The sequence below is a fragment of the Ursus arctos genome, unplaced genomic scaffold, assembly GCF_023065955.2.
Source record: "Ursus arctos isolate Adak ecotype North America unplaced genomic scaffold, UrsArc2.0 scaffold_243, whole genome shotgun sequence".
Taxonomy (NCBI): domain Eukaryota; kingdom Metazoa; phylum Chordata; class Mammalia; order Carnivora; family Ursidae; genus Ursus; species Ursus arctos.
Window position 1 is genome coordinate 1 of NW_026622923.1, and position 27,729 is coordinate 27,729.

Genomic DNA, 27,729 nt, shown 5'->3' on the forward strand with positions numbered 1-27,729 from the left:
AAAGAGAAAATCATGAAAGCAACTAATCATTTACAAAGGCTCCTCAATTTTATGGCTAATTTTCATCAGAAACCAGAGGCCAGAAGGCAGTGGGATGACATGAAAAGTGCCAAAAGACAGAAACTGTCAGCCAAGAGCTCTGCATCTAGCAGATGTCTTTCAGTAATAAAGGAGACATTGAGACATTCCCAGATAGCATCTGAGAGAACCCACTGCTTTCACAAGGCCTACAAAGAAATACTAAGGGCCCTTCAAGCTGAAATGAAAAGACAACAGAGTAACTTAATTCTACATGAAGAAATAAAGAGCTGCATAGGTTCATATACAAGAAAGTGTAAATATATAAGTATGTATATGTTGGCTAATGAATTTAAATAAAAAATATAAAAGTATGTAAGATGTGTATAATTGTAAACAATGTATTATTTTCTCCTGATTTAAAAGGCACCACCTGAAGTCAATATTATAAACATGCTGACGAGCACACAGTGTATAAAGATATAATTTGTATGACCATGGCAATAAGGGGAGGGTGTGCATTGAATCTACATGAAGGTAGTTTCTATATGCCATGGAAATTAATCTGGTATTAATCCAATTAGAATGTTATAATTTAAGGTGTTAATTATAATCTGAGGGAAGCTACTAAGAACATAACCCAGAATATATAGCAAAAGAAGCACCATGGAAATGTATTCGGTACGCTAGAACATAACATAAAAAACCGGTAATGGAGGACTATTAGAAAAGAGATGACATATACAGCCAAAAAACCAAACCAAAACAAAAAACAGATACCAATGCTAGCTGATTAGTAATTAAATATTCATGGATTATATACTCCAATTCAGAGGCAGATATTGGCAGAATGGATTAAAAAAAACCCTATAATCTCTATTTGCTGCCTATGAGGGAGTCACGCTTTAAGTCTAAGACAGAGGTTGAAAATAAAAGGAAAATAAATGCTAAGCAAGTAGTAACCAAAAGAGAACGAGACTGGCTTTGATAATATAAGACAAACTTTTATGACATTTTTCTTCTAGAAAAAAAAAGGACATTTTATAATGACAAAAGGGCCCATCCTTCGAGATTATGAACGTTTTACAAGAGAACTCCAAAATATATAAAACAAACTGACAAAAATGAAGAGAAACAGACCCCTCAACAATTGGAGGCTTCAATATTCAACTTCCAATAGTGAAAAGTCATTTCTTGTGATGCTCACAGGGTGGGAGGAGTAGGGGCTGAGATCCATATTTCATGGTGCAGGTACTGAAATTTAGAGATTAAGTGACTTTCTCAGAGTTGCAGCTCAACTGCAACTGAATGATGGTTCTGAGTCAGGGGATACAGACGGTTCCCTGGAGATAGAGATCCCTGATCACCTGAATACGAGATCAGGTCCTGGACACCTGAATTGAGCCCTTTCCTCACTCCCTTGCTCATATCCTCTTGCCCCAAGGTTTCTGCAGGCAGACACCTGGTATGTCAAGGAGGTGCCTGCACCAAGAGGATGGCTCAAATCCTGACCCAACTCCTGGCTCTGTGTTTCAATCCCTGACTCAAAATACATTGTCTTTCCTCCAAATGAAGAACAACCCCTGATGGAGTGGGGGGATCTGAGCATGTCTCCATCTCCCCTCACTTGCCCCCAGCACTTGATTCTATCTGCTGCCTTTCAGTGAGACTCCCTGGTGGTCAGGTGATCACCCTGAATGACCAGTAGTCTGCTTGCCTCCCAACTGGCTCAGAACCCAGGACATTCTAAACCAACTGCCCACGTGACAGTTGCCCAAAGAACTAGCTTCGTCTTCAACTGACCAAACTTGGATGATGAGCAGTTCATTAACTAGGAGAGGGGTCTGCCAGGCTGGACTTTTGTGGCTTAGTGGATGAAATCTACACACCTCCAGTGTCTCCCTGACTATCTGACCACCCTCAGAGCAGCCACTACGGAAGGCATGGCTGAGAGCAGGAAGTAGCCACACTGGCCCTTGAGTATGCACCTTCCCTGCTCACTCCTTCCTTTCCAACATCCAGTGTCTTTTGTACAAACTACAGTCCTTCTTCTTGAATCTAATTACTGATTTTACTCCCATGCCACCTTCAATGGAGTAGTTAGTGGGGGTGATATTTGTGGCCCTACCATGTTGTTTGGTCAGATGCCCATTTCAATGTGGCTGAACCACTGTGGGCACAGCCAGCAGAACAGTGGACAGCCAGCAGATCTTCTTAAACACAAATAGTTATATTGTGAATCCCGTGTTTGAATCCCTTATGATCTTTTTCTTTTTATAACCTGAGCCACAATCCTAGAAAACATACTGAAAATAGAACTGTTGATATGCAGCTGAGAGAAGACCCTGGGAGCACATTCATTCATTCCTATGCTGCACTTCTGTTCTATGAGCAAAGAGGGGTATTATGATCTGTGATGGGGCTGTGATTTCATGAGGATGAGACAATGTAGAAAGGCAGCACAGCACAGGGACGGAGAGAGAGAGAGAGCATGAGAGCTGGTGTCTGGTGGCTGGTATCAACTCATGCTAGAAGACACATGTACCTGGGAAAGTTACTTAACCCCTTTGTCCCTGGTTCCCTGTTCTGCGGCATGAGGCCTATTTACTAGTATTCCCTTACGAAGCTTAATATAAGACAGTCCAGACAGCACCTGGAGAAAATGACCGGTGCTGCGTAAGTGCTGTGTAAGTGTTCCAGCATTAACTGTCTGCAAGAATAAGCAAGGAACACAGGAGTGGCTGCCTCCGGAGAGGAAACTCGAACGGATACAGGGCAGGGGAGGGTGCAAGGTGACATTTCAGCCCTCACATGGGCATGATGCTTTACAGCTCATGGAGAGTATCTGTCATCATTTCCTGTCATCCCCCATCATCCTCATGGGTTATGCAGGGTAGGTGCTGTGACCCCTGTTTTGTGATTCATGGCTCTAAATTGTAGAGATTTTAAATGACGCCTGGAGTCACAAGGCTGATGACAGATCTGAGATAGGAAAGTAGTTGTTTCCTTGGGGACAGAGATCCCTGAACAACCCCCACCGCCTTCCCTGAGTCCTCCAGATCATGTGCTGGACTTCTGAACCAAGGGCTACCCTCCCTCCATTCCCCAAATTTTCCTGCCCCAAAGTTGCTGCCAGGACATAGAAGGTGCTGGAGCCAAGAGAAGGGCACATGCCTCCACCCAAACATTTCAATCTCTGACCCAAAAGCTATGATATTTTCCTGAAAGGAAGTCCCTTTAACAGGTCAGGGGGAAAATCCCTCCTCCTCCCACATCATCACACATCAGCTGCCTCAAGGCAGACCGACGGTGTGACCAGTGCTCTGCTTGACTCCTATGTGGCCCAGAGCCCAGGATTTTCCAAGCCAACTTGCACATATAACTCCTCTCTAATGAATCAGCTTGGCCTTCAAGAACCAACCCTGGATGAACCACTAGCTAATGAGGAAAGTGACCTGATGGACTGGTGCTTTGCTGGTTTAATAGATGAAGCTGACATGTCCTCCACTCTCTTCTGACCACTGATCTGAGCAATAGCCTGAGCAGGCAGAGCCTACACTCTGAGTGTGCACTTCCCGCTCCCCAAACTCTGAAGTCTCTGTAGACTCCTCACCCTTCTCTAGACCTTGCAGTTGCAGGGAGAGAGTTTCTTCCCTCTGCCACCAAATGTTCATTCCACCAACCCAATGGCATTGTCCCTTCTCACCACTGTCCCAGGCAGCACCCAAACACCCAGTAATCCTGTTCACATCAACCAATGGAAATCACTCCATGAAATCCCAGTTTCATTCCTTTATAAAAACTCTGTGGATTTATAGACCGCTGATGTTTGGTTTTGGATCTTGACATCTACATTCAGAAGAGTTAACCTGTGATTTCCCTTTACTGTGATGTCTATTGCTAGGTGGCATCCAAATTCTCCTGATCTGATGAAAGCAGTGTAGGTGTGTTCCCTCTGCATATGTTCTCTGGAAGAGGATGTCGGAGAGTGGCATCACTTCTAAAACACTTTGTAGAAATCAGAGGAAACGATCTGTGCCTGAGTTTGTTTTGTAGAAAAAAATAGTTTTACATTTGTTTTTTAATTGTTTACTTTACATATTGTAAAGTCCCCGAATCTTAAATGTCTAGCTTTATGGTTTCCTGTAATATAAATGCATCTGTTGCCAACACCAATTTGACACACAGAGCATCTCCAGGACCCTGGCAGCCTCCTATAGAAGGACTTAAGAATAATATCTAACTTATTAGGTTACATGAATAAAATCATCTACTCCATGTATAGTCTAGGCACGACGATTACACATAATTAGCTCAGAAAGAGTGTGGCAGCGTCCTTGGAAGGTAGTTATGTTGCCTGTATGTACTATTACCACCACCCTGTCTCCGCTTTTGTGGCCGCATGCATCAGCGGTCACCCCAGTGTTTGGTTGGTTTTCCTGCGGTGCCAACAAGGAAGTTAGGGAAGCAACGGAGAACATGTGCACTCGTTTGCTTTACCATTTTCATCCCAAGCGCCCTGCACTCACATTTCCTCTTCCTGTTCTTCTTTGCCCCAATTTGCTTTGTCTTTTCCTTCTTTTGAGTCCATTACAAAAAAATTTGTTCACAGCTGAAAGGAAGACAAGAATCAGGCATAACCAGAGCCACCCAGGGCAGGTAGCCATTAAGTGGAGGATGCTGAGAGCAGATCCAGAATTCCCGGGGCCCCTCCAGCAGGGACCCTTCCGACTCCCAGCCCAGCTCCTGGCTGGGGCCATTCAGGGCTGCTCAGCAGGAGTCCGTGGTACAGACCCAGCGTAAGGGGCCAGAGCAACACTAAGAATGTGAATGAGGTAGGCTGCAGGAGGTTTGATAGACATTGATCCAAGGACCTTAAGTGCCTGTATGAGACCACATACTACAGGATGAGAATTATAAAGAGGGAATGGGGGAAGAGCTACAAAGAGGAGCTTATAGATAGCAAAAACAAAGTGAAAAGAGATGAAAGAGGAAATAAATTGCATGCACAGTTTTGCTCCCTGCATGTAATCCTGTGCATGGATAATTGTAGGAGTGGGGAGGAGGAAGCCTTGGGAAAGGACGGGGACAGTCAGGGTTGGGGTGAGAACTTGGACCCACTGCTCCTGGCAGGATAAAGGCCGACCTGGGGATGACTCTGTCTTCACCTCTGCAATGAGGGAATGGGTCTCTGTGATCTGCAACATATTTTTTCCAGCCTTCAAATTTCATAACTGTGACCATGAATGAACTCCTGTGTCATCTTGTCCTTACAAGAAGGCAGTCACTATCCGCATGCATTTCTGTGTGTGATGTTGCCTTCCTCAGTACTCATGACTCAGTACTCCCCTTCCACTGCTCTCCACTATTTAGTGTTCATCGTCCTTCTCCGTGTCAGCCTCTACCAGCCATGTTATTTTAAAATATGGGGACACCGGAGGAATGATCATGGGTACACTGCCACCCTCCCTCATCAATCAATTGATCAATTAACCAATCCATCCAAACCCAGGGGGCACCTGTAATGGGACTGGGGTTTTGTTGGGCCCTATGGGACAGAATGGCAATGAGTTCCACATACTACCTGTCCTGTGCCTGGGGTAATTGCAGTTACTTGAAGATCGTTCTCAAAAAATCCCATAGGTTTCCTAGCCCCCTAGAGAGCATGAACATGAAATCAGAAGTAAGCTAACTTGTCTAAATTCCCTTAGTCTATACGTGGGGCAACAGGGGCTCTACAGCTGATGCGATCACATAAACAGACACTACCTGCCACAGTTTGCCCTGAACCTTGGAAGGACTGGGAGGGTGGGCTTTGGGCAGGCCTGGGGTAGGCATGACCAAGGTGTGGGGGGCAGGGCCAATGTGTGGCTGAGGCAGTGGGTTCTGAGAGGAGCACTGACTCCCTGCCCTGCTGCCCAGAGAGAGGTCGTGTCCTGTGGCCAATGCCAGGTCACCGGGTCAGCAGGGCTGTAAAAGCGGGTGTGTGAAATGGGCCCAGCAGCTCCTCATACAGTCCTCTAGAATCCCTGCCGGCCATGGAGGGTCTCCAGGGCAGCTGCACATGGGCCTCTTTCAGATGGAAGCACATTCACAGTTCAGACTTGGGTGAGGTATGGAGGCTGGGATGAGCTAAAGCACATTGGAGCATATGCATAATTGCAGAGGAAAGATTCTTCAACTCACCTAGCTATGGAAGTGGCCTTTAAGGAGGAGCAAACAGGACAGGAACATAATGTTACTAGTCCTGTACGTTAAAAGGGAGAGAGTTGACCTCTCATCTACCTCCTGGCTCATGCTAGAACTTTGTATCCAGATTCAAGTGTCTGTTGGGTCGCACAGGATTACATCCATCAAGGTTAATAACAAGAAAGATACCAAAATCCCAAGAGGTGCTAATGAAACAGAACCTAAGCTTTGACATCTGGCAGTGGGAAAGAGAAGGAAGTACAGGTTTCATGGGAAAGAATTCTTTTTTTTTTTAAAGATTTTATTTATTTATTCGACAGACATAGAGACAGCCAGCGAGAGAGGGAACACAAGCAGGGGGAGTGGGAGAGGAAGAAGCAGGCTCATAGCGGAGCAGCCTGATGTGGGGCTCGATCCCATAACGCCGGGATCACGCCCTGAGCCGAAGGCAGACGCTTAACCGCTGTGCCACCCAGGCGCCCCCATGGGAAAGAATTTTTAAATAGGAAAGCAAAAATGATTGCAAACACAGCACACCTGATGCCTATGGACTCCATTCCTCTTACTAATATGTCATTAAAATATGAAATGAACAAATTAGACTTGTACATATATTTCCCTACCCCTTCTGCTTTCCTATCCACCTTCCTCAGTCTCCAGAGCAGCAGGTGCAACCCAACTGTACCCGGAACCCTCTTGCATTGCTTCCTACCTGAGTGTTGTTCCCTACCTGGAGAGTCATCCTCCTCACTGCTGGAATCTTGAATGCTCTCCACAAGAAAATCTATAGACACCCAAATATGATATATAGAAACACATCAATTAGAGGGGCTCACCCTTTCCTCCTCCTCTAGTTGAGGTTGTGTGGGTCATACGGCATCAACCTGATATTTCCTGTGGGTTCTCAGAAGTTCTCTATACTTGGTGGAGTCAGAGCCCTTCAACAAGAATTGATCACAGTTACAAACCTTCGAATGAGACAGAGATGCTGAATGAATCAGCTTTCACACTCTCAGTTCTACAGGCACATTGCAGCTCTTACCTCCAAACTTACCACCTGAGATTCAAATTAGTATGGGCACATTTGAAATGTGGCTAGTGTGAGTGAGCAATGTGGTGTTATTTTAATTCGCTGAATGTTGGTGTAAAATTAATTATAAGCAGACACATGTGGCTAGAGGCTAGCACCCTGGAGAGCACAGTTCTAGAATCCAAAGATGAAAAAGAGGTCACTTGCCCTCCGCTGGTTGTTTCTTGGTTGTAGTTTGCTGGCCTGATCTGATCATTCATGTATAGGCATTTCTGGGCTCGTGCACACATGACGGGCACAACTTAAGACTCTGGGACACTAAACAGTAAGGTCAACCACCAGGTCCTAGAGGAAGCGACCTACAGAAATCCCAATGTCACTGCATAGAAACAAACAAACAAACCCTAAAATATATATGGAACCACAAAGGACCCCTAATAACCAAAACAATCTTGAGAATGAAGAACAAAGATGGAATCCCCCCACTTCCTGACTTTAAAGCATATTACAAAGCTACGGTAATCCAACAGAATGGTACTAGCATAAAAACAGGCCGGTAGACCAGTGGAACAGAGCAGAGAGCCCCCAAATAAACTCACACGTACATAGATAAATGATCTGTGACAAGGGTGCCAAGATTGCACAATGGGGAAAGTAAAGGAGGCACGGAGTGAACACTGACACTCCCTAACCCAGCTGTTTAGGAGATTTGCAACAAGGGTGATGGGCACCAAGCTAAAAGCCAAGTTTTACTTTAAATTCCTATTTGCCACTGTATCTTGGGTATGGACTTACAGGATTTGAGCATTTCTCATGGTATGGTGATGTCATAAATCACATTAAATTATCTTCCTGATTCTTAACTGCTCTGGGCCATGTACAAGCAATGACCTCAGCTATGACAGATGTTGGCCTACACTGTCCTACATGGGGCCTCTTAGCTCTCAGAATCAGTGGACTGACCAGGAGCATGTGGACTTTCTATGTGACTTTCACTCTAATGACTATGTCAGAGCTGGCTGTTAAATCCATCTATAGTTGTTCTGGGTTATGTGACCACTGAGGCCACCTTATAACGTGGTCAGTGTTTGGGAAATGTGTACACTTTAGTACTTTGGGAGTGTACACGGATGCTGAAACCCCCCTGCTCTGTGACTAATGATCCCGTAGCTGAGTGATAAGTGCAGATCAGTAGCACAGAGCATCAGCAATGGGGACACAGGCCTAGGTCCACACTTTGACTTTCCTACTCAGGAGGTCAAGACCTGGGACAGTCTTTTCTGCTCTATCTCCGAGGAAGGGAACATTCAACAAACTTCCAGGCACAGTTGTGGTGATGGAGGAATTCGGGATTGTATGAGTAGCTAGGGAGGAGGACTGGCTCTTCTCCTTCCTCCCACATACAATAGCTGATGACGCTTTAAGATTCCTTAGTTCAGGAATGAATATGAGAGTCTATATCTTTTACGTTACTGTAGGAAGTAAAAGAACAAACCACACTCTTGGGCTCTAAAAGAAAAAAGGGCTTTAATATAATAATATTTGAATTTACCACTTACTATTTAAGAGAATAAATATTGCCCCCCGTCAAATAACTAAATAGATGGGAGGAAGGGGTGTGGAACACATGGGGCGCATGCACCGCAAATCCCCAGCTGCTGAGGAATCCCTGCAGGGCCACTGGACACTTGCTCAGCCCTGAGGTTGACTGCGGCTAGTTCTTCTCCTTCTTGAGTGCTGCTGACCAGCTAGGACCGGGGCTCCAGCTGGCAGGACAGGGTGTAGCTAAGGACAGAGGGATACCTGTGAGTTGCCCAAGAGCTTCCATTCAAGAGTCCCTGCCAGTGTTTGCCCACAGCTGGAGTCAGGCGCCCCGGCAACAAGGCCTGAGGCTGCCCAGGGAAGGAGGATCCCAGGAGTGGCCAGCAGAAAGAGTCCACCCCGAACCTCACCGACCCAGATCCTGATGGGCCTCACCTCTCAGCCTCGCTGAGCGACTCCATAGCCTGGAACCAGGCCTGAAAAGGATCCTCGGGCTCTAGGGTGTAATTCTCAGCAGCCACCTGGAGCAGCACGATGTCCGTCATGACTTGGTATTCCTGAGCAGAGAGAGAAGCACAGGATGTATAGGGAGCCTTGGTGGGGGGGGAGCGGGAGCTGCAGGGTCTGGTGAGGGTTGAGCAGCAGGACCGGGCACCCATCCCAGGTCCTGGCACACATGGCCACCCTCCTGCCTAGAGATTGATCCGGTCTCCACCTGTTCTCAGAGGTGAATATCAGTAGCCTCTCCTCCGGGAAGTTCTCCTGGATGCCATGCGTCTGTCCCCATCTCCTAATGGGATGGGTCTTGCACTGCTTTCTTCTCAAGGGATCCCAGGAAATGTGAGGTGGAGGGGATGGAGCCAAGCAATGTTCTTCCCAGGGACATCTCTGAGGCCCACTCCCTACCCTTCCCTGCGGGAAGCGCCACATATGCTCACCTTATTTCTTTTGTGGTCGTTGATCTCATTCCCGTGGAAAGCAGACAAAGTCCATCAGAATGAGGCCCCTGGTTCTTAGGAGCACTTGATTCCCATCCCTTCTCATGCTGCACCATGGCCAGGACCCGTGAGGGGGCCGTGCATACACAGATAGCGGGCCTGGGATGTAGGCCAGGCTCTGGGGTCCAGAGAAAGGAGGACATGGGGCAGATGGACTGGCTACAGGTCGGGACCCTGCAGCACCACCCTCTCGGAAGACAGTGGGGGAGGCCGAAGCCTCAGGCAGGAAGGGGCTGCTGCGGCTACTGAGGTGCTTGCTGACGTGGAGGGTCCTGACTTCATTCTCCCCCCACGGGCAAACTCACCGGGGGAGGCTGAGGTCCAGTCAGACAGACCTAATGCAGCCCTGCCTTCAGGAAGCTCTGCTGCTTCACCAGTCTTCGGCACCGGGAGCCGTGGCCTAACTGCAGCCTCACCTCGCTCATCCCTGAGATGGGCAACAGCCCCCAGGCTCACAGGGTAGCCGTGAGGCTGTCAAGAGGGGAGGTTTGCCGAGTCCTGACAGCTCAGGGCTCAGTACAGGGGCGCTCTGCTCCCAAACCTCCGGATTCTGGTCCCTCCCCCACAATCCTCAGGCTCACCCACCTCCAGATAGTCCTCCATTGCAATATCCAGCATCACCAGTTCAGTGAGGAAAGTGCCAAGTTAGGGGACAACACCCTGTGTCATGAGGGGGAGGGTTGGGATGAGTCCCTGCTCTCTGGTGCCCACAGGGACCCTCCCCTGAAAATGCTGCAGCCTCCTCGCCCAGCCCAGTTTCCCACATGGAGCAGCCTAGGACCCTTAGCAGTCTCCCCTAAATTCCCTTTCCCCTCACCCTCCAAGAACGTCATACTCTTCCTAATCACCTCCAGGGCCTGCTTTTAGAAAATCACAGGGTATATAGCCCTGGGCTCCTCCCCATTCCGAAACCCATTCTGGATCCAGCTTTCTAGACCCTCCTGCTGGTCACTTTGAAACAAGAATTTTAGAAGCAACAGGAAGTGGAGCTGGAGTTGAAGTCCCACCTGTACTGATTTGGAGGCTTCCAGCCCTCAGGGAGAAGCCCCTCTCCTCTGACTTTGGAGGCCCTGGGTCTCAGGCACACTCACTTTCTTCTGCAGCCTCTTCTTCTAGGCTCTCCGGAGGGCCATCACCAGGGTGGCAGATTTATTAGATGGTTGCTCCTGTAGGGCCAAGGACAAGATCCTTGAGACCGTAATACCCTCAGTCCACTTGCCCCCACCATCTTTTAATTCAGACCCTAGATATCTGACTTAAGTCAGCTGATAACTGATAAACATTATCCTTAAGCATGCCATGTGTGATTCTAGACAAATCTCAGCTCCAACATTCACTCTATGTGTGACCCTGAGCTTGAAGTCTGGCCTCCCTGAGCCTGTTTTCTCATCAGGAAAAGTGAGAATTCTACCTACCTCCCATCGTCTCCTGAGGACTCAGTATCGTATTACTATCATTATTGTTGTGGCCCTCAACCCATCCCATCCCCATCACTGAGCAGAGCCCTGTCCTCTGGGCTTTCAAGGTTTGTACAGGTGTCCATCTGGACTAGCTGTTGACACAGAGAGACAGGGTGTCTAGGCTAGGGAATCTGGTTGAGCAGCACCTGGTTGTTCCACCCCCAACGGAATCTTCACCCCAGCCTGTCACCACATTCATGCCAAAGGCTTCCCCTCTCCAAGGAATGCTTCAGGCCATTCCCTATTTCATCCATGCAGGACCCTGTTCCCTCACACCCTTCTTCTCTTTCCAGACCTGCACCTTCCATGCTACCTTGATGACTAGTTTCCTGCTCTGTGGGTTGTCTTCAGTGCCCAGCTTTTTAAAGTTTTGAAAGCACTTCCTGAATAGAGGGAAAGGAGGCAGGACGATTGGAGGAATAATGTGGCAGGGTTGAGTGCAAGTCCCTTTTATTTGAGAACCCCAAAGTGTCAAATTGGCTGGATAACAGTTTTCTCTGGGTTCCTCTGAGCACTAAGGTCTTTGTAGGACATGGGAGAGAGCTCTGATGTAGGTCATCCTATGACTCCATTCCCATATTAATTGAGCAGCTCTGTTTTGGTCAATTTTGGTTTCAATTGGGCAGAGTTTAGTGGTTGTAAAGTAAACACATGAAAATATTTATTCAGCTCAGCCTTGTGGGGGAACATTTAGGAAAACTGATTTCTAAAGCAGGAGACATGGTGGCCTATTCTCCAGGGAGGCTGAGAGACCTGCCTGCCAGCCCAGGTCCTGTAGTCAGGGATTGCTGCTTCCCAGGAGGTCCAAGCTGGCTGAGGGGGAAGAGGACAGGCCTCTGGGAGATCCCTCATCTATCCTGGTCCGTCCATGCAGAGAGACCGTCTCACCTGGAAACTTTCTCCCATGTCTTCTTGAGGTGGTATATTGAGACAGTCTGCAGAGCCGAGACGATGGCATTCAGGGAGTAGTAGTTCTGCAGGATTTGACAGGCCTGGGGAGGGAAGAGAATGAGCTGTCACGTGGGTAGTGGAGGCTGATTTTCTCTAGAGCTTCAGTCACCCTCAGTTTAAATCACTCCTCCTGGATGAAGCAGATGTCCAGGGACCTGCCGAAGGGCACATATAAGGCCCAAAGAGTCCCACTGCTGGGAGACGAAGGATTTTACCTCACTCCAAGGAAGAAGTCAAGGAGGAACTGAGCATCCCAACATTGGGCCATGCAAGTCACAGTCAGCCTCTGGAAGGAAGAGCCTAGGGACTGCACAGTCCCTAGGGCAAAGACCAGGGCCTTCCACCCTGACACCCGATCAAGGGAAGAGCAGTGCCCGAGACTCAGGAGAGCACCTCGGCTGGGCTTCCCATTGCGTACCTTGGCCACCTTGATCCAGTGCTCCACCACCATGGCCCTGTCCCGGGCTGTCATGCTTGGGTTGCCAAGGCAGGTGGTGATGACACACTCGGACACACCGTTGAACTGGGCGACAGTGGCCCAGACTGTGGGTGCCAGGTGCTCACTGCCAGGCTTGTTGTGCTTGGACCAGACAGAGCCCAGGCACTGATGGGGCAGCAGCTTCTTGAACAGCTCCTAGAGAACAGGCGGACCTTGGTTCACCCAGCCATTTCCCATGCAAGACTCATGTCCTACGTAGGGGTCACAGGTCAGAGCTGGACCTCAGGGAGCTGAGAATCTGGCCTGAGCCTGGTTGGAGTCCCTGGATTTCACTCTATTCTTTTTCACTGAGGGGCCCAGGACAGGACAGCCCAGGAGCAAATAGAGACGAGGGAAGGAAGGAGGGCATTTGCATCCTGATCATCTTCACAAACTCCAAGCTCCACGGTGCTGTTCAAGGTGGCTCCTCCCAAGGGGGACTCTTCCCCTCCAACTATTCATCCCTCTGGTTCTACTCCCCTCTCAGATGCACATTCTCACATGATAGCTACAACCACAGGTTTATCTATCTGCCCTGCACTTAAGTACACATCAGATACCTAGTAATTGCTGAGGGTACTCAGCCTCCAAAACAAGTGGGTGGGCGACCCATGGACTTGACTGAACACAGGGAGCTGCCCTCCTCCACCCACGGGACCAGGGCCTGCCCATTGGTCTCTCCATTCTGGCTCATTTCTTCTCCCTAGTACCTCCGTATCAGTGCTTATCAGGGTCTCTCGCTACAGTCCGCAGCTGGACAGTGAAAGCTTGGGGCTAAGCGCCTTGACGGGTTGACAGGGTTGGGAAGTGGTGGAGCTGAGATTTGGTCCCAGACCATAGGAGTCCACATCAGGGAAAGGCAGGTGTGAGGCAGCCGAGAGCAGAAGAAATGCTTGTCCCTGCCCCACCCTGAGAGCCTAACTGCTCACCGCATCCATATATGTGAGTTGCTCTGTCACAAGCCTGGAAGGGAAGTCCAGGTCAGGGTTCTCCTCACGCAGCTGGTTCTTTGGGGTGACACAGCAGGAACCATCTGGGGTCACAGTGGGCTCTATGTCTATTGTCAGAGCTGGAGTGAAAATTCCTGGGAAAGCTGATGGTCCAGCTGACTGCAGCTCAGCACCCGGCACACATGGAGAAGATGGGAGCAAGTGTTCCAGTTCTGCAACAGCTGATGGAGGGGAGGCTGGCTCTGACACTGCAGGTGATGGTCGATGCAGAGCTGGGGTTGCCTCTAGCTCCATAGAAGGCCCTTTTTCTGGCTCTGCAACTGGAAGGAGCCCTGGAGCTGGCACTGGAGCAGGTTAAAGAGAAAGGTTCATCCACATCACTGACTTTCCATGTGCCTTTCCAAAAACAGGACATATACCATGGCCTTAAGGAGGGCACGTATTGCATGGTGCACTGGGTGTTATACGCAAGTAATGAATCATGGAACTTTACATCAAAAACTTGGGATGTACTGTATGGTGACTAACATAACATAATAAGAAAATATAAAAAAAATATATCCAATGAATATCCAATCCATGAGCCCCATTCCAGATAGCCTTCCCAAACTGCAATCTCCTTTACCCTCTGCCTCTACGGGCTCCAGAAGTTCCCGCTGCAGCAGGAGAATGGGGGCATGGTTTCTCAGGTCCCAGTCATGGCACTTCAGATGTACAGAGCTCCCCCCCCCACTTTACCTCAAGTCATATGTGGAGCACAGTCAGAGGCCTGGCCTTTCATTCCACATGCTACTCCCACAGCATCATTCTTTCTGTGTGGGTCCCAGAAGATGGCCCCAGGCCACTTCCAACCCCTCTGTAGCTGTCTTTGCAGTGGTTTGCTCATCCAGAAAACCTGAATGAGTGGTTTTTCCACTTACACTCTTCACGGCCATAGGTCTAGTCTACTCCGTCTTCCATGCAGACCAGTATCAGGGCTTAAGTTTGAGGCAGATTTGTGAGTGGTCTGCTCACCACACCTTCTATTCTTGGCCCCAGTTGTGGTCAGCAGAGGTGGATATGGAAAGGGGCAGGCAGAGCAAGATGAGACCATCAAAGGGGTGGATGTTTTAGGCACCAACTCAGCCCAGATTGTGCTCTGCTTCCCAGAGGGCTTGAAGGCCCATCCATAGCTCTTTTTGACTCATTTGCTTCTTCAGGAAGCCCCCCAAATTCAGCCCTCCCATGGAAACCAAGAGATCTGTGAGATCTATGGCTCTGAAAGTCCCTCCCCAGCCACAACCCCTGTATCTCCCACCCTGCTCTGTGGAGGCAGCAGTCTTTCCTTCTGGACCCAAAGACCATGTTTTTACTTGTTATAGTCCATCATAATGGTACAAACACGGGTGGATCTAGTCACACCTAGAGTAGGCCGTGAAGATGTCACATCTAATGAACTATGGACATGGGTGCTTATGATGTGTAGAGTGACTATCTGACCCTCTGACTAAAATTGAGACCCAGACATTGTATCTACTTTGTCGACTGAGTTATCTTAGTGACTGGAAAGTGCCTGCATTACTACATGCCTAATACATATTATTGAATGAATGACTCCTAACCAGTACTTTCCAAATACTGAGTGGACCTTGGGCTGCTCTGCCTGCCCCCAGTGACTCCCTAATCTGGTCACATAAAGGACCAGTGCCAGGACCAACTAGATGGAATCTCAGAAGTCCTTTGCAAACAGGAAAACTATGAGCTTTCCATTTGCTTTTGTAAACCCAGAAGGGCCACAGGCCTGTGAGGTTGAGGTTGAGAGCTTCTTCACTGGAGAGCGAGAACTACTAAACATGAAGATGCCCAGCATGTTCAGCAGCCTTTTCTACAGAGCCAGGCCCCAGATAAGCCCGTGCCGTGTTTTCTCCCATGATTTCCTACAGTAACCCTATGAGATTCAGCCTCTTACCACCCCATTTTTCAGAAGAGGAAAGTGAAGCTCAGAGAGGTACAGTGACATTCCCAAGACATACAGCTAGTAGGTGGGAGTCTCACTCCTGTGCTGTGCCTGGGGTGGGCATTCAGCTGTTGAACTGCTGGCCCAGGACCTGTTGGGGTGAAGTGAACACATGGTATTATGCAGAAAATTGTGATATTTGATATGTTTATATCTGGGAAGAATGGTACCAGGGAGCGTACGAAATGCTCCACTGTGCCTTCTCTGAGCATCAGCATCGTGCAGGCCTCGTCCAGGGACAGGATTAATTCTTTTTCCCCACCAGAAAGATGGGGGGGGGGGAGTGCAGGGTACTCAGCTTCAACTCCATGAACCACCAGGAAGATCAGAGTCTGGCGTTCAGACCAGAGACTCCCAACGCTTCGGGAACTTGTGCAAGAAAAGGGACTTGAAGGCCCGCCCAGAAAAGGGCTCTAGGCTTAAAGGTGCAATTGGCTTTAGGGGTGAAATGATAAACCATTGTTCCCTTTAACCCATTTTGTTAGTTGAGCAACAATAGCATTTCTCTCTTTTAATAGCCTTTATTAAGAACTCTATGCCTTTAAGTCATCGGTAAACATCCCTACTGCAGACAGGAGAAAGCAGAAGCTTAGCATCTCCAACGCTGCTTGAGATCATAGACGTTGGGCCTGAGAACTGTCCAGAGCATGGAATGCATGGCATTCCTCCCATGCTGATGAGGCCTGGTCTGTTCCTGACATGGGGAGAAAGGTTCAGGGGAAACCACCCTCCTTGGCAGGCCACAGGGCAGCCAATTGTTTCTAGTGTGGGTTCTGGCCTTGCCCTGATCATCTGTGGGTCCTGAGATAGGACATGAATTTGGACCCATTCTCACCCCAGACCAGCACTGGATGTTGTTGGTGGCCTGATGCACCTGCTGCTTGTCAAAGGAGATGAAGTAGCTGAACCCTTGGAGCAGCTCATCAAAGATGTCCTGGGTGGAACTCTGAAAAGATAGAGCCAGCTACCTGGGCCAGGAGGCATCAGAGGCCTTCCACCCAATCTGTGGTTCTATGTTCTGGCAGATCTAGCAGCTAAAAATGTTTGTTAAGACACTTAAGTGTTCCTTGCAGCATTGCTGAAATGGCAACAGAATTGAATCATGTCAAGTTCCACCAGCCTTGAAAGGCTGAATTACTGTGGCTGACGACCTCCTTTACGGAGGTCCAAAAAGACATATAAGGACACAGCTTGTGACCTGGTGGACCTACAATGATTTGATGTACTCTGAGAAATGACGCGTTATAGAGAAACATATAGAATGACTTCATCCCACCGTTCCTTTTATGTTCAATCACCCTATTGAGTGTGAGGATTTATAAGGCCTTGGACAAGTTCTCCAAGGACAGTGGAGCTGGGTTCTACACAGGATACCTGGGTGAGTAGGGAAAATAATAAAAACAGTACAAAGACACTCATGGCTTCGGGAAAAGTAAAATAAAACACAACAAAACAAAATAACCTACGCCCCTAAACTGCAAAAAAACATTAATTATATTCTCTACCATTCCCATATATGTGAAGAGTCTTCCTACCTTATCCCATAGCTGGTGGTGGAGGTGTAGATGTTGGGATTACTTTGTGGTTGGGCTTGAGGGACACTCATGTGGAAACACTATAGGAGGGCCCTAGGTTTGTCCCCATATTTGTGTGGGGGCCCTGGGTGTGGAGAACCCTCTTCCCATTCTCACCTCAGGCAGCACTGATCCTGGGTGGTCTGGTGCACCTGACACTTGTCTAGGGAGTTGGAATAGTTAAAGTCACAGACCAGCTCATCAATGATCTCCTGGGTGCAGCTCCGAAAATGCAGTGCCCCATATATATGGGGCCAAGAGACATTAGTGGCCTCACGGGACATTGCCACAAGGGGCCACCCCCATTAGAAATCGTGTTCTCCAGTTAAGGCTAAGAGGAGCAGCAGAAAAGACATCCAACAAAGAGGAAGCCAGATGAAACCCTAGGGCTCATGATTAACATACAGGTGGTTGAGCTTGGTCCCCAGCACTCAGCTTCTCATCCTGCCTGCTATGACCTGGGGTGTGAACATGAAAGATGGGCCAGGTTCCAACACCTGGCACCTTGCTTCTGCCCAGGAAGGGCATCCTTCCTCTGCCCCCTCCTCTACACACACATACACATACACACACACACTTAGTGAGGGGCAAGAGGTGTGGGCCTGCTGAAGTAGGATCACTGTTGTTGCCTGCTCTCCAGTGGGCTGCTCTGAGCTGCCCTGTGTTACCTGTTGGTGTCTCCTGCCACATGTCCAGAGGGCTCGGAAAAGCGGGCTGAGACGACGACTACAATGATGTGAAAGTCTTTCTCTCTGGACTTTCTGGGCCAAAGCCCCTGAAAGTAGGAATACAGCAACAGAACATCTTGTTCTCTTGAACGTCTCGAGTCAAGTGAGCTGGAAAGCAGGCTTTCTTTGAATGGATGTGCCTGGTTACCAGAGTTCTAAGTTCAATTGGGGCCTATCACCAAGGAAGTGAGGTCGCTTCTTCAAGATTCCAGTACCTTGGCCTCTGCCGTCTCTTGGCAATGAACTGTTTACTTTTCTCCCCCATGTCATCTCCTTAACTGTACACTATGAGCCAACAATGCCATAGCCACCACTCTCTGGAAATGTAACCAGGGTCTGAGGTTTCAGGAGACAGAACTGAATTCAGACCTTTTTTCTTTGTTTTCCCAGTTCTGAGTCCTAAATCATTGTGTCTCTCACATATTCCCCACTTTCCCAAGCTGCTTAGTGGGGATCAGGCTAGAATCCACTTCTTAGAGACATCATCAGGTGTATGTGGATAATGTAACATGGGTGGGGTGGTCCCCTGTGTATCTGAAGCACAATTTTCAGGATGGAAGAATTACAAGAAGGGGTGGGACTTGGCATGGAGGGCCGCTCAACAGAGGCCTGGGTTCCAACAATGTAATATTGGAACACTTTCCCACTTGGCCTTGTGTAAATGTGGGCACTATGATGGGGTGGAAATGAACGAAGAAGCAGATACTGCTGTCCTCTGTAGTTAAACTGTTCAATTGTTTCCCATTATATTTAGAATGAGACCCAGTTGCCTCATTTTTTTAAAATTTTTAAAAAAGATTTTATTTATTTATTTGACAGAGAGAGACGGCCAGCGAGAGAGGGAACACAAGCAGGGGGAGTGGGAGAGGAAGAAGCAGGCTCCTAGAGGAGGAGCCTGATGTGGGGCTCGATCCCATAACGCCAGGATCACGCCCTGAGCCGAAGACAGACGCTTAAGGACTGCGCTACCCAGGCGCCCCAGTTGCCTCATTTTTGTCTATGAGGGGCGCAGCCTTCACAGTGGCTCCCACCGATCCAGACTTGTGGTATAGGCATCACTCTCTACCCATTAGGTGGTTAGTTACTGGCTTCTGACCAATAGGATGCAGCCAATGTGATGAAATGTGATGTCTAAGTTTCAATTGCAAAGAGTTTCTAACTTCCTAGTTACTTTTCTTGTGTTCTGCGTCTCACTCCCTTTCCCTTTTTCTTCTTGATCTCTGAACCAAAAATCGAGCACAGATATTTTGAACTGCCATGTGTAGAAGCACACATGGCAGAGAACCTGGCCTGTGCCAAGGCCAGAAGACACAAAGGAACTCAGATTCTGAGTCCAAACAGCTTCCCGAATCATGTGAGCCAACTTGGGAGAAAATCCTCTGCCAGTCTAGCCTCAGTCACTGCTACAGCCTCTGACACACCTTGAGCCTGGGGAACTATGCTTATTTGTGCCTGGACTCCTCACCCACAAAAACTGTGAGAAATTAAATATATACATTTTAAGATTCAGGCTACTGGGGCAAGGCAGTAACATAGGAACAATAGATAAGTAACAGTCTCCCAGGCCTCAGCACCTCTCCCTGCCTTCCTCCCTCCCCTCTGCTCTCCTCCTAGTGTCCCTCCAGCCACGGGGGCTGCCTTTTTCACCTCCTCTGGCCAAACCAGCTCTGTTAGTGAGTGTCTGCAACAGCGGTCCCTTCTTTCTGACACACCGCACACAGACTTGTGCAGGTCTAGCTCCCTTTTGTCAATCTGTTTTCAGCAATGTCACCCTCAGTGAGGCCTTTCATATTTTCCTATCCAATGACTCCCCAGCCTTCCTTCATTACATACTTCAGTCGTCGTATATAGCACTTGCTCTTTTCTTTCACGTCTTTGGTTTGTGCTTTGTCCATCTCTAGACTGTGAGCCCCTAAAAGCAGGGAGCTCTTGGTATTTTCAGCTCTCCTCATGGGTCCACCAAGGTACCTGGCATAGGGGAGTGCTTAGGGTATAGTTACTGAATGAATAACTGAGAAGATCTTGGAGCCCACCTCCCCTTTTAACAAGCTAGACTGTAGGGAGAAGCGCAACTAAAAGTTTCGAGCTGTTTCTGGGCAAGGGGACAACCACAATGGCCTCTGCCTGACTCTTCCTTCTCCAGTATCTCCAGCAGAACTGATGAGGCACCACGGACAAGGAAGCACCCTGCATCACGTTCTCTGTCTCTAGTGGTACAGCCCCAGGCAGGCACACCACCAAAGAAAGGGGTGCTTTTATCTGGGTGTCCTCAAGGCAGTGGCTTTCCAGAGTCAGAGTGGCAAAGGAGCAGGATCTCCAGGCTCCAAGGGCAGAATAAGGGACCACAGAAACCTCCCTTTCCTCCTTTTTCTGTCCACTCCCATGGTGTCCTCTTTACTATTCCAGCACCCTCACCTCAGCCAGAAGAGTGATTCTGCACCCACCCTTGTATGTCCAAACGAGGACCCTGAAGGTCTAATGGAGACTGGTCTTGCCCCTGGACCCCAGAGACAGTGTTCAGTGCTCTGGCACTTTCCCAGAGAACATAAACAAATGATAAGCAGGTATGCGCAAGCCCAAAGCGCAATGACCTATCACATCAATTGGAACAGCTGTCATAACAACGACAAGAGACAACAAATGCTGGTGAGGATGTGGAGCAAAGGAGCCTATGCGCACTGGCGCCGGCACTGTGCAAAACAGTATGGAGTGTCCTCAACACACTGAACACAGAACCACGGTATGTGCAGCAGCTCCACGTCTGGGAACATTCCATAGAAAACAAAGGAATATGTCTAAGAAATACCTGCACTTCCATGTGCAAGAAGCTTTATTTACCATAGCTGAGACAAGGAAAACATCAGTGCCCATTAGTGGTGAATGGATAAAGAAGTGTTACCTACATAATGGAATATTAATCAGCCATAAGAAAAGGAAATCCTGCTAAGTGTGATAACAGTTTTGGACTTAGAGGCATTATGCCAAGTGAAACAAGTGAGACAGAGAAAGGCAAACACTATACATGTGTAGGTATAGATATATATAGGGAGATAGATACTATATAGATGATAGATATATAGACATTTTCCCCTTTTATGTGGAATCTAAAACAAAGAAAAGAAAAGGCGGAAAACTAATTCAGAAGAACAGATCAGATTAAAGTAACAAGAAACAGAGGGGAGGGCGGGGGCAGGGATTGAGTGAATGGTGAAAATACAAACTTCCAGTTTTAAGATAAATAACAGGGATTTACAGTACAACATGATGACTGCCGTTGATACCGCTCTATGGTTTGAGAGGTGTTAAGAGAGTAAATTCTGAGAGTTCTTATCACATAATACCTTACACATACACAGTGTGTCAATTATATACAGTGATCAATTATATCAATAAAACTGGGCAAAAAATATTTTAATATTCATAATGGGCATCAGGAAAGTTGACTTGGTAAAAATAATGACACATAAGCAAAATGTAAAACAGCAGAACCCAGTCAGTAGACTATGATATGGATAAAAAATCCAAGCCATTTGCATAAAAAATTGATTCTGATTTTTAAAATCAGTGAATTAAAGTTAAAGTAGATAAAATAGAATTTTAAATTGTGCTACATTTTTAAAAATTGATCAAGGAATAAAATGTCTTATTAAATTAACTCTGAAAATACCGTTTTGAAAAAATTTTCATGTTTTGGAAGATTCTGATTTTAAGCTTTTAAGTGGGCACAGAATGAGAACATTTTGTTGGATCAAAGTTGTCTCCAGGAAAATGGGTGAGACAAAATAGCAGCACCAAAATGGCAAGACTAAATTGTCCTGTGTTCATTTCTCTGTATTTGCAGTTTTTAAAGAAAAAATATTTTTATTGACGTACAATACACATAATCAAAAATCTACCATCTACCGTCTACAAATCTACCATTTATAGGTTTATATTTCATTAAGTACATTAAGTTCATGGAATACATTTTAAATGTATTAAATGCATTAGTACCCTTTCTACAACCTCCGTCTAACCCAACTTCACATCTCATTTCATCTTGTGAAACTAAAACTCTACACCATGAATCAGAAACTTACCATTACTGCCTCATTCCAGCCCTTGGCAAACACCATTCTACTTTCTGTCTTTATGAATCTACTTTGGGTAGGTCCCAAAAGTGGAGTCAAAGCTTGCATTTTTATGAATGCACTTAATGTAAAAGTTCACCCATGTTGTGGCATATGTCAGTGTTTTCGTCCTCTTCTGAGATATTATTCATTCTTATTCCATCGTGTGTATAAACAACATCTGTTTCTCCTTGGACAGATAGTGGATTGTTTTCATGGTTTAGTTATTATGACTAATGATGGCATGAAAATGTATGTTCAGACAGATCTTCAAGACCATGGTGTCAATTAATTTGGGTATATACCCCAAAAGCAGAATTACTGGAACACAGGGTAAGTCTAATTTTAATTTTTTTTAAGAACTACCATACTGATTTCACAACTATGCTCAAATATTCCTACCACACACAATGAACAAGGTTTTAATTTCTCCATATCTTTGCCAACACTTGTTCTTTTCTTTTCTTCTAATTCTTTGTGTGTGTGTGTGTGTGTGTGTGTGTGTGGAAGAGTCAACTTGATGAAAAATGCTATTTCATTGCTTTTTTAAATGTGGATTTCTGGGGCATCTGGGTGGCTTAGCCATTAAGCATCTGCCTTCGGCTCAGGTCATGATCCCAGGGTCCTGGGATCAAGCCCCGCATCAGGCTCCCTGCTCAGTGGGAAGCCTGCTTCTCCCTCTCACACTCCCCTTGCTTGTGTTCCCTCTCTCGCTGTCTCTGTCAAATAAATATTTTTTAAAATAAGTAAATAAAATAAAATGTGGATTTCCCTAAAAATTAGTGAGTCAAGTATCTTTTCAAATTCCTTTTCATGTGCGTGTCTTTGAGGATGTGTGTATTCACATTTTTTTGCACATTGACACATTACATTTGGTTTGGTTTTTGTTGCTGAGTTTATGTGTTCTCTGTATATTCCGGATATTGAGCCCCTTTCAGACACATGGTTTGCACTACGGTCTCCCGTCTTGTGGATTGTGTTTTTACCTCAGTGATAATGCCTTTTAAGTTGTTTCTATTTTGATCTTCTGCTTAGATGATCTGTCCATTGTTGTGAGTGAAGTCGTGAAGTCTCCCACCATTAACGTATTTTATAGATAAGTTTTTTTACTTTGGTTATTAATTGGTTTATATAATTGACTGCTCCCACATTGGAAGCATAGAAATTTATAATTTTTAAGTCTTCTTGCTGGATAGGCCCTTTAAGTATGATACGGTGTCCCCCTACATCTCTTACTACAGCCGTTAGTTTAAAATCTAATCTGTTTGATATGAAGATTGCTACCCCAGCTTTCTTTTGAGGTACATTAGTGTGGTAAATTGTTCTTCATCCCTTCACTTTCAATCTGGAGGGGCTTTAGGTTCAAACCGAGTCTACTGTAGACAACATACGGATAGGTCTTACTTTTAAAATCCAATCTTCTACTGTTTGTCTTCTTATTGGAACATTCAGAGCATTTACATTCAGAATATGTATTGAAAGCTATGAATTTAGTGCCATTGTATTTAAAATCCCTGTTTCTGTAGATTGTCTCTGTTACTTTCTGGTCTGTTACCCTCGGGATCTGTTCGCCTGCAGTATCCCCCTTATTATTTCTTGTAGGGATGGCTTGGTGGTCATATGTTCTTTCAGTTTGTCTATCCTGGAAACTCTTTATCTCTCCTTCCATTCTGAATGATAGCATTGCTAAATAAGGTACTCGGCTCCATTTTCTTCTCATTTATTACCCTGCCCTTTCTCGCCTGCCAGGTTTCTGTGGACAGGTCTGATGTTATTCTGATGTTCCTCCCTCCGTATGTAAGAAATCCCTTCCCTCTAGCTACTCTCTGCATAGCTTCCTTGGTTTTAGGATTTGCAAGCTTCACTATTATATGTCGTGGTGTTGAACTATTTTTATTGATTTGAGGAGGAGTCCTCTCTGCCTCTTGGACGTGAATGCATGCTTCTTTCCCCAGATTTGGGAAGTTCTCAGCCATGATTTGATCAAATATACCTTCCAGACCGCCTTCTTTGTCCTAATGATCCTGATATTGGTTCTTTCCAATGTACCATTAAATTCTCTAAGTCTCTCTTCATGTGTTGTGGGTTGTTTTTCTCTATTTTCTTCAATTTCCTTCCTTTCCATCAGCCCATCTTCTAGATCACTTATTATCTTTGCTGCCTCACTGACCCTGGCTGTCAGAGCGTCCAATTCAGCCTGCATCGCATGCATAGCATTTTTAAGTTCAGCCTGATTAGATCTCATTTCTGCCCTTATATATTACATATTGTCATTAATGCTTTTTCCTACCCTAGCTATTGATTTTATGATTGCTATCCTGAATGCTACCTCTGACATCATGCTTATATCCTTAAAATTAGTTCTGTGGCAGAGGACATGGTCTCCGGTTCTTTTCTTTGTTGAGAGTTCTCCTTCTAGTCATTCTATTGAGGGATGGTTGAGCGAATACACAGAGTCCAAAATATCAACCACAAACCAAGGAAGACGCACTCTAGAAAATACTCCAAGTGGTCGGAAGCTACCACAGATACTCAAACAAAGCCACGATTATCCTAAACAGTCATTACAGTGGGGCAGTGAGACTATAAGCACTCAGGGTGGACAAGGCGGGGTGATCTGTCTGTTCCTGATTGATTTTTGGTCTCTGTCTTAGAAGACACCATGTCCCAAAATTGCAAACAATCTGGAACTTATATATATAACATATACATTTCACATACATAACAAAATGGAGTAGTGTGAAAAGGATTGGTATGAGGTATAAAAAGTATAAAAGGTAGATATGAAAATATAAAAACCCACTTCAAATCATAAATTGGGAAATAACAGTATTTGAGATGGTAACAAGGTAAAAAAAATTAAATAAATATAAAATTTTAGCTTGAAGTATAAATGAGTCTTGAGGGAACACCTGGACCTCAATATATTAGTTTCCCCTGGCGCTGGAGTTTTGCAGTCCTGTAGGAAATAAGCGTGTCACTTACCTGTTCTTCCGGTCTGTCTTCTGGGGGAGGGGCCTGCTGCTTGGCTGTTCAGGCTGCTCTGCCTGGTTGGCCTTTCACCACCACTTGTCAGGGGGTTGGGTTTAACGTGAGGAGGTTGTCCGTGTGGCTTTGTTCCCTGGCAGATTTCCATGCCTCCTTAGAGGGTCAGAGGAAATACGGCTGTGCAGAAAACTCTGGCCTAGGGCAGCAAGATCACGGTCACCTTTCTTCAATGAAACTTCCAGGTCAAAACATCTCCACTTGGAAAAAAACCTGTCAGCCAAGAATGCTTTATTTGGAAAAGCTGTCCTTCAGAAATAAAGGAGAGATAAAGACTTTTCCAAACAAAGAAAAGCTAAATGAGTTCCTCACTACTAGACCTGCCGTAAGAGAAGAATTAACACCTGTACTACTTAAACTCTTCCAAAAATATCAACATAAGAGGAATACACACAAACACATTTTAAGAGGCCAGTATCACCATGATACCAAAACCAAATAAAAAGACTACAAGAAAAGAAAATTATATACTAGTGTCCCCGATGAATATAGATGAAAAAATTCTCTTTAAGTATTAACAGACTGAATTCAGCAGCATCTTAAAGGACCATATACCACGATCAACCGGGATTTGTCCAGGGGGTGCAAGGATGGTTCAACATATGCAAATCAATCACTGTGTGACACATCACATTAATAGAATGGAAGATAAAAATCATATGAATATCTCAATAGATACAGAAAAAGCATTTGACATGCATTTGACAAAGTACAACATGCATTCATGATAAAAATCCTCAACAAATTGGATCGTGAAGAAACGTACCTCAACACAATAAAGGCCACATACGGCAAACCCACAGCTAACATCATACTCATTGGTGAAAGACTGAAAATTTGTCATGTAAGATGGGGAACAAGACAAGGGTGCCCACTCTCAACACTCCTATTCAATACAGTACTCGAAGTCCTAGCAGAACCATCAGACAAGACAAAGAAATCATAGGCATAAAAATTGGGAAGGGAGAAGTTAAAACTGTCTCTATTTGCAGGTGACATATAGAAATCCTAAAGACTATAAAAACAACCCTGTTAGGTCTAATCAATGAATTCAGTAAAGTTGTAGGATAGAAAATAAATGTACAACTAGCAGTAGCATTCCTATACACCAACAACAAGCTATCTGAAAAAGATATAAGGGAAAAAGATACAAAGAACACAATCCATTTATGTTAGGGAAAAAAAGAACAAAATACTTAGAAATAAACTTGAGCATGGAGGTGAAAGATCTCTTAATGGAAAACAAGACATTGATGACAGATACAAAAAAGAAACCCACCAATGAATTGAATGGTATTGCATGTTTATGAATTGCAAGAAATAATGTTAATTACCCAAGCCACCAATAGACTCAATGAATTTCCTATCAAGATTCCAATGACTTTTCTTGCAGTAAGAAAAAAAAATCCTAAAATTTGAATGAAACAATGAAAGACTTTGGATAACCAAAACAATCTCTAGAAAGAAGAATAAAGCTGGAGGCATCACACTGCCTGATTTCAACTGTATTATAAAGCTATAGTAAATCAAAATCTTATGGTAGTGGCATAAAAACAGACACATAGACTAATGAACACAAGAGAGAGCCCAGAAATAAACCAGACACATACGGTTTTTGAGAAGGGAGGCATTCTCAATGGAGAGAAATAAAACAGCTTCTTCAGTAAATGATGCTGGGAGAAGTGGATATTCACATGTCAAAGAACAAAACTGGACCCCTATCTTACACCATCCATAAAAATTTACTCAAAATAGATAAAAGACTTACAGGGAAGACCTGAAATCATAAAATTCCTACAAGAAAACATAGAGAATAAACTACTTGACATTGGTCTTGGTAAGTATATTTTAAAACTAACACCAAAAGCACAAGCAACAAAATAAAAAAAAAAGTGGTACTACACTCAAGAGCCTCTTCACAGTGAAAGAAATAATCAACAAAATGAAAATGCAACATATGGAATGGGAAAATATTTGCAAATCATGTATCTGAGGAGAAATTAATACCTAAAATATGTACATAACTCATACAACTCAGTTGTATGCGAAAAAAAGAAAGAAAGAAAAGAAAGTAAAGAATATAAAAGAAAAAAGAAACCAACTAAAGAAAGGACCAAGGACCTAAATAGACATTTCTCCAGAGAAGACAAATGGACAACCAGCACATAAAAAAGGTGTTCAGGGGTGCCTGGGTGGCACAGCATTTAAGCGTCTGCCTTCGGCTCAGGGCGTGATCCCGGCGTTATGGGATCGAGCCCCACATCAGGCTCCTCCGCTATGAGCCTGCTTCTTCCTCTCCCACTCTCCCTGCTTGTGTTCCCTCTCTCACTGGCTGTCTCTATCTCAGTCAAATAAATAAATAAAATCTTTAAAAAAAATAAAAAATAAAATAACCAAAGGATCCCGCAATTCTACTTCTGGTTACATAGCTGAACAAAATGAGATTAACATGTTGAAAAAAAAGAAGTTAGCCTGTTGAAGAAGTATTGCCACCCCATGTTCATAGCAGCATTATTTACAATAGCCAAGATATGGAAACAACCTGTATCTATCAACAGAGTAATGGATAAAGAAAATGTAGTCTGTATATCCAATGGAATACTATTCAGCCATAAAAATAAGGAAATCCTGTCACTTGAGACCGCACGGATGGTCCTTGAG

At 45.6% G+C, this 27,729-nt stretch overlaps 1 protein-coding gene across 18 annotated transcripts; it reads right to left on the minus strand.

The window, feature by feature from the left end:
- Nucleotides 1-436: 436 nt before the first annotated feature.
- On the minus strand, nucleotides 437-26,822 carry LOC123000554 (ral guanine nucleotide dissociation stimulator-like). 18 transcript variants are annotated; one of them, XM_057318307.1, is made up of 11 exons: nucleotides 25,009-25,739; nucleotides 15,629-15,703; nucleotides 13,596-13,960; nucleotides 12,607-12,822; nucleotides 12,126-12,229; nucleotides 10,785-10,943; nucleotides 10,363-10,437; nucleotides 9,718-10,248; nucleotides 9,215-9,336; nucleotides 6,938-6,991; nucleotides 437-4,630 (listed from the first exon to the last, which is right to left on the minus strand). In XM_057318307.1, the coding sequence occupies exons 1-6, from the start codon at nucleotides 25,157-25,159 to the stop codon at nucleotides 10,910-10,912; spliced, it is 945 nt and encodes a 314-aa protein (XP_057174290.1). In that variant the 5' UTR covers nucleotides 25,160-25,739; the 3' UTR covers nucleotides 437-4,630; nucleotides 6,938-6,991; nucleotides 9,215-9,336; nucleotides 9,718-10,248; nucleotides 10,363-10,437; nucleotides 10,785-10,909. The 18 variants fall into 18 exon arrangements, with proteins under 18 accessions (XP_057174290.1, XP_057174282.1, XP_057174286.1 ...); XM_057318299.1 differs by lacking the exon at nucleotides 6,938-6,991 and adding an exon at nucleotides 7,044-7,616; XM_057318305.1 differs by lacking the exons at nucleotides 437-4,630; nucleotides 6,938-6,991 and adding exons at nucleotides 6,998-7,616; nucleotides 9,495-9,596.
- Nucleotides 26,823-27,729: the final 907 nt, after the last annotated feature.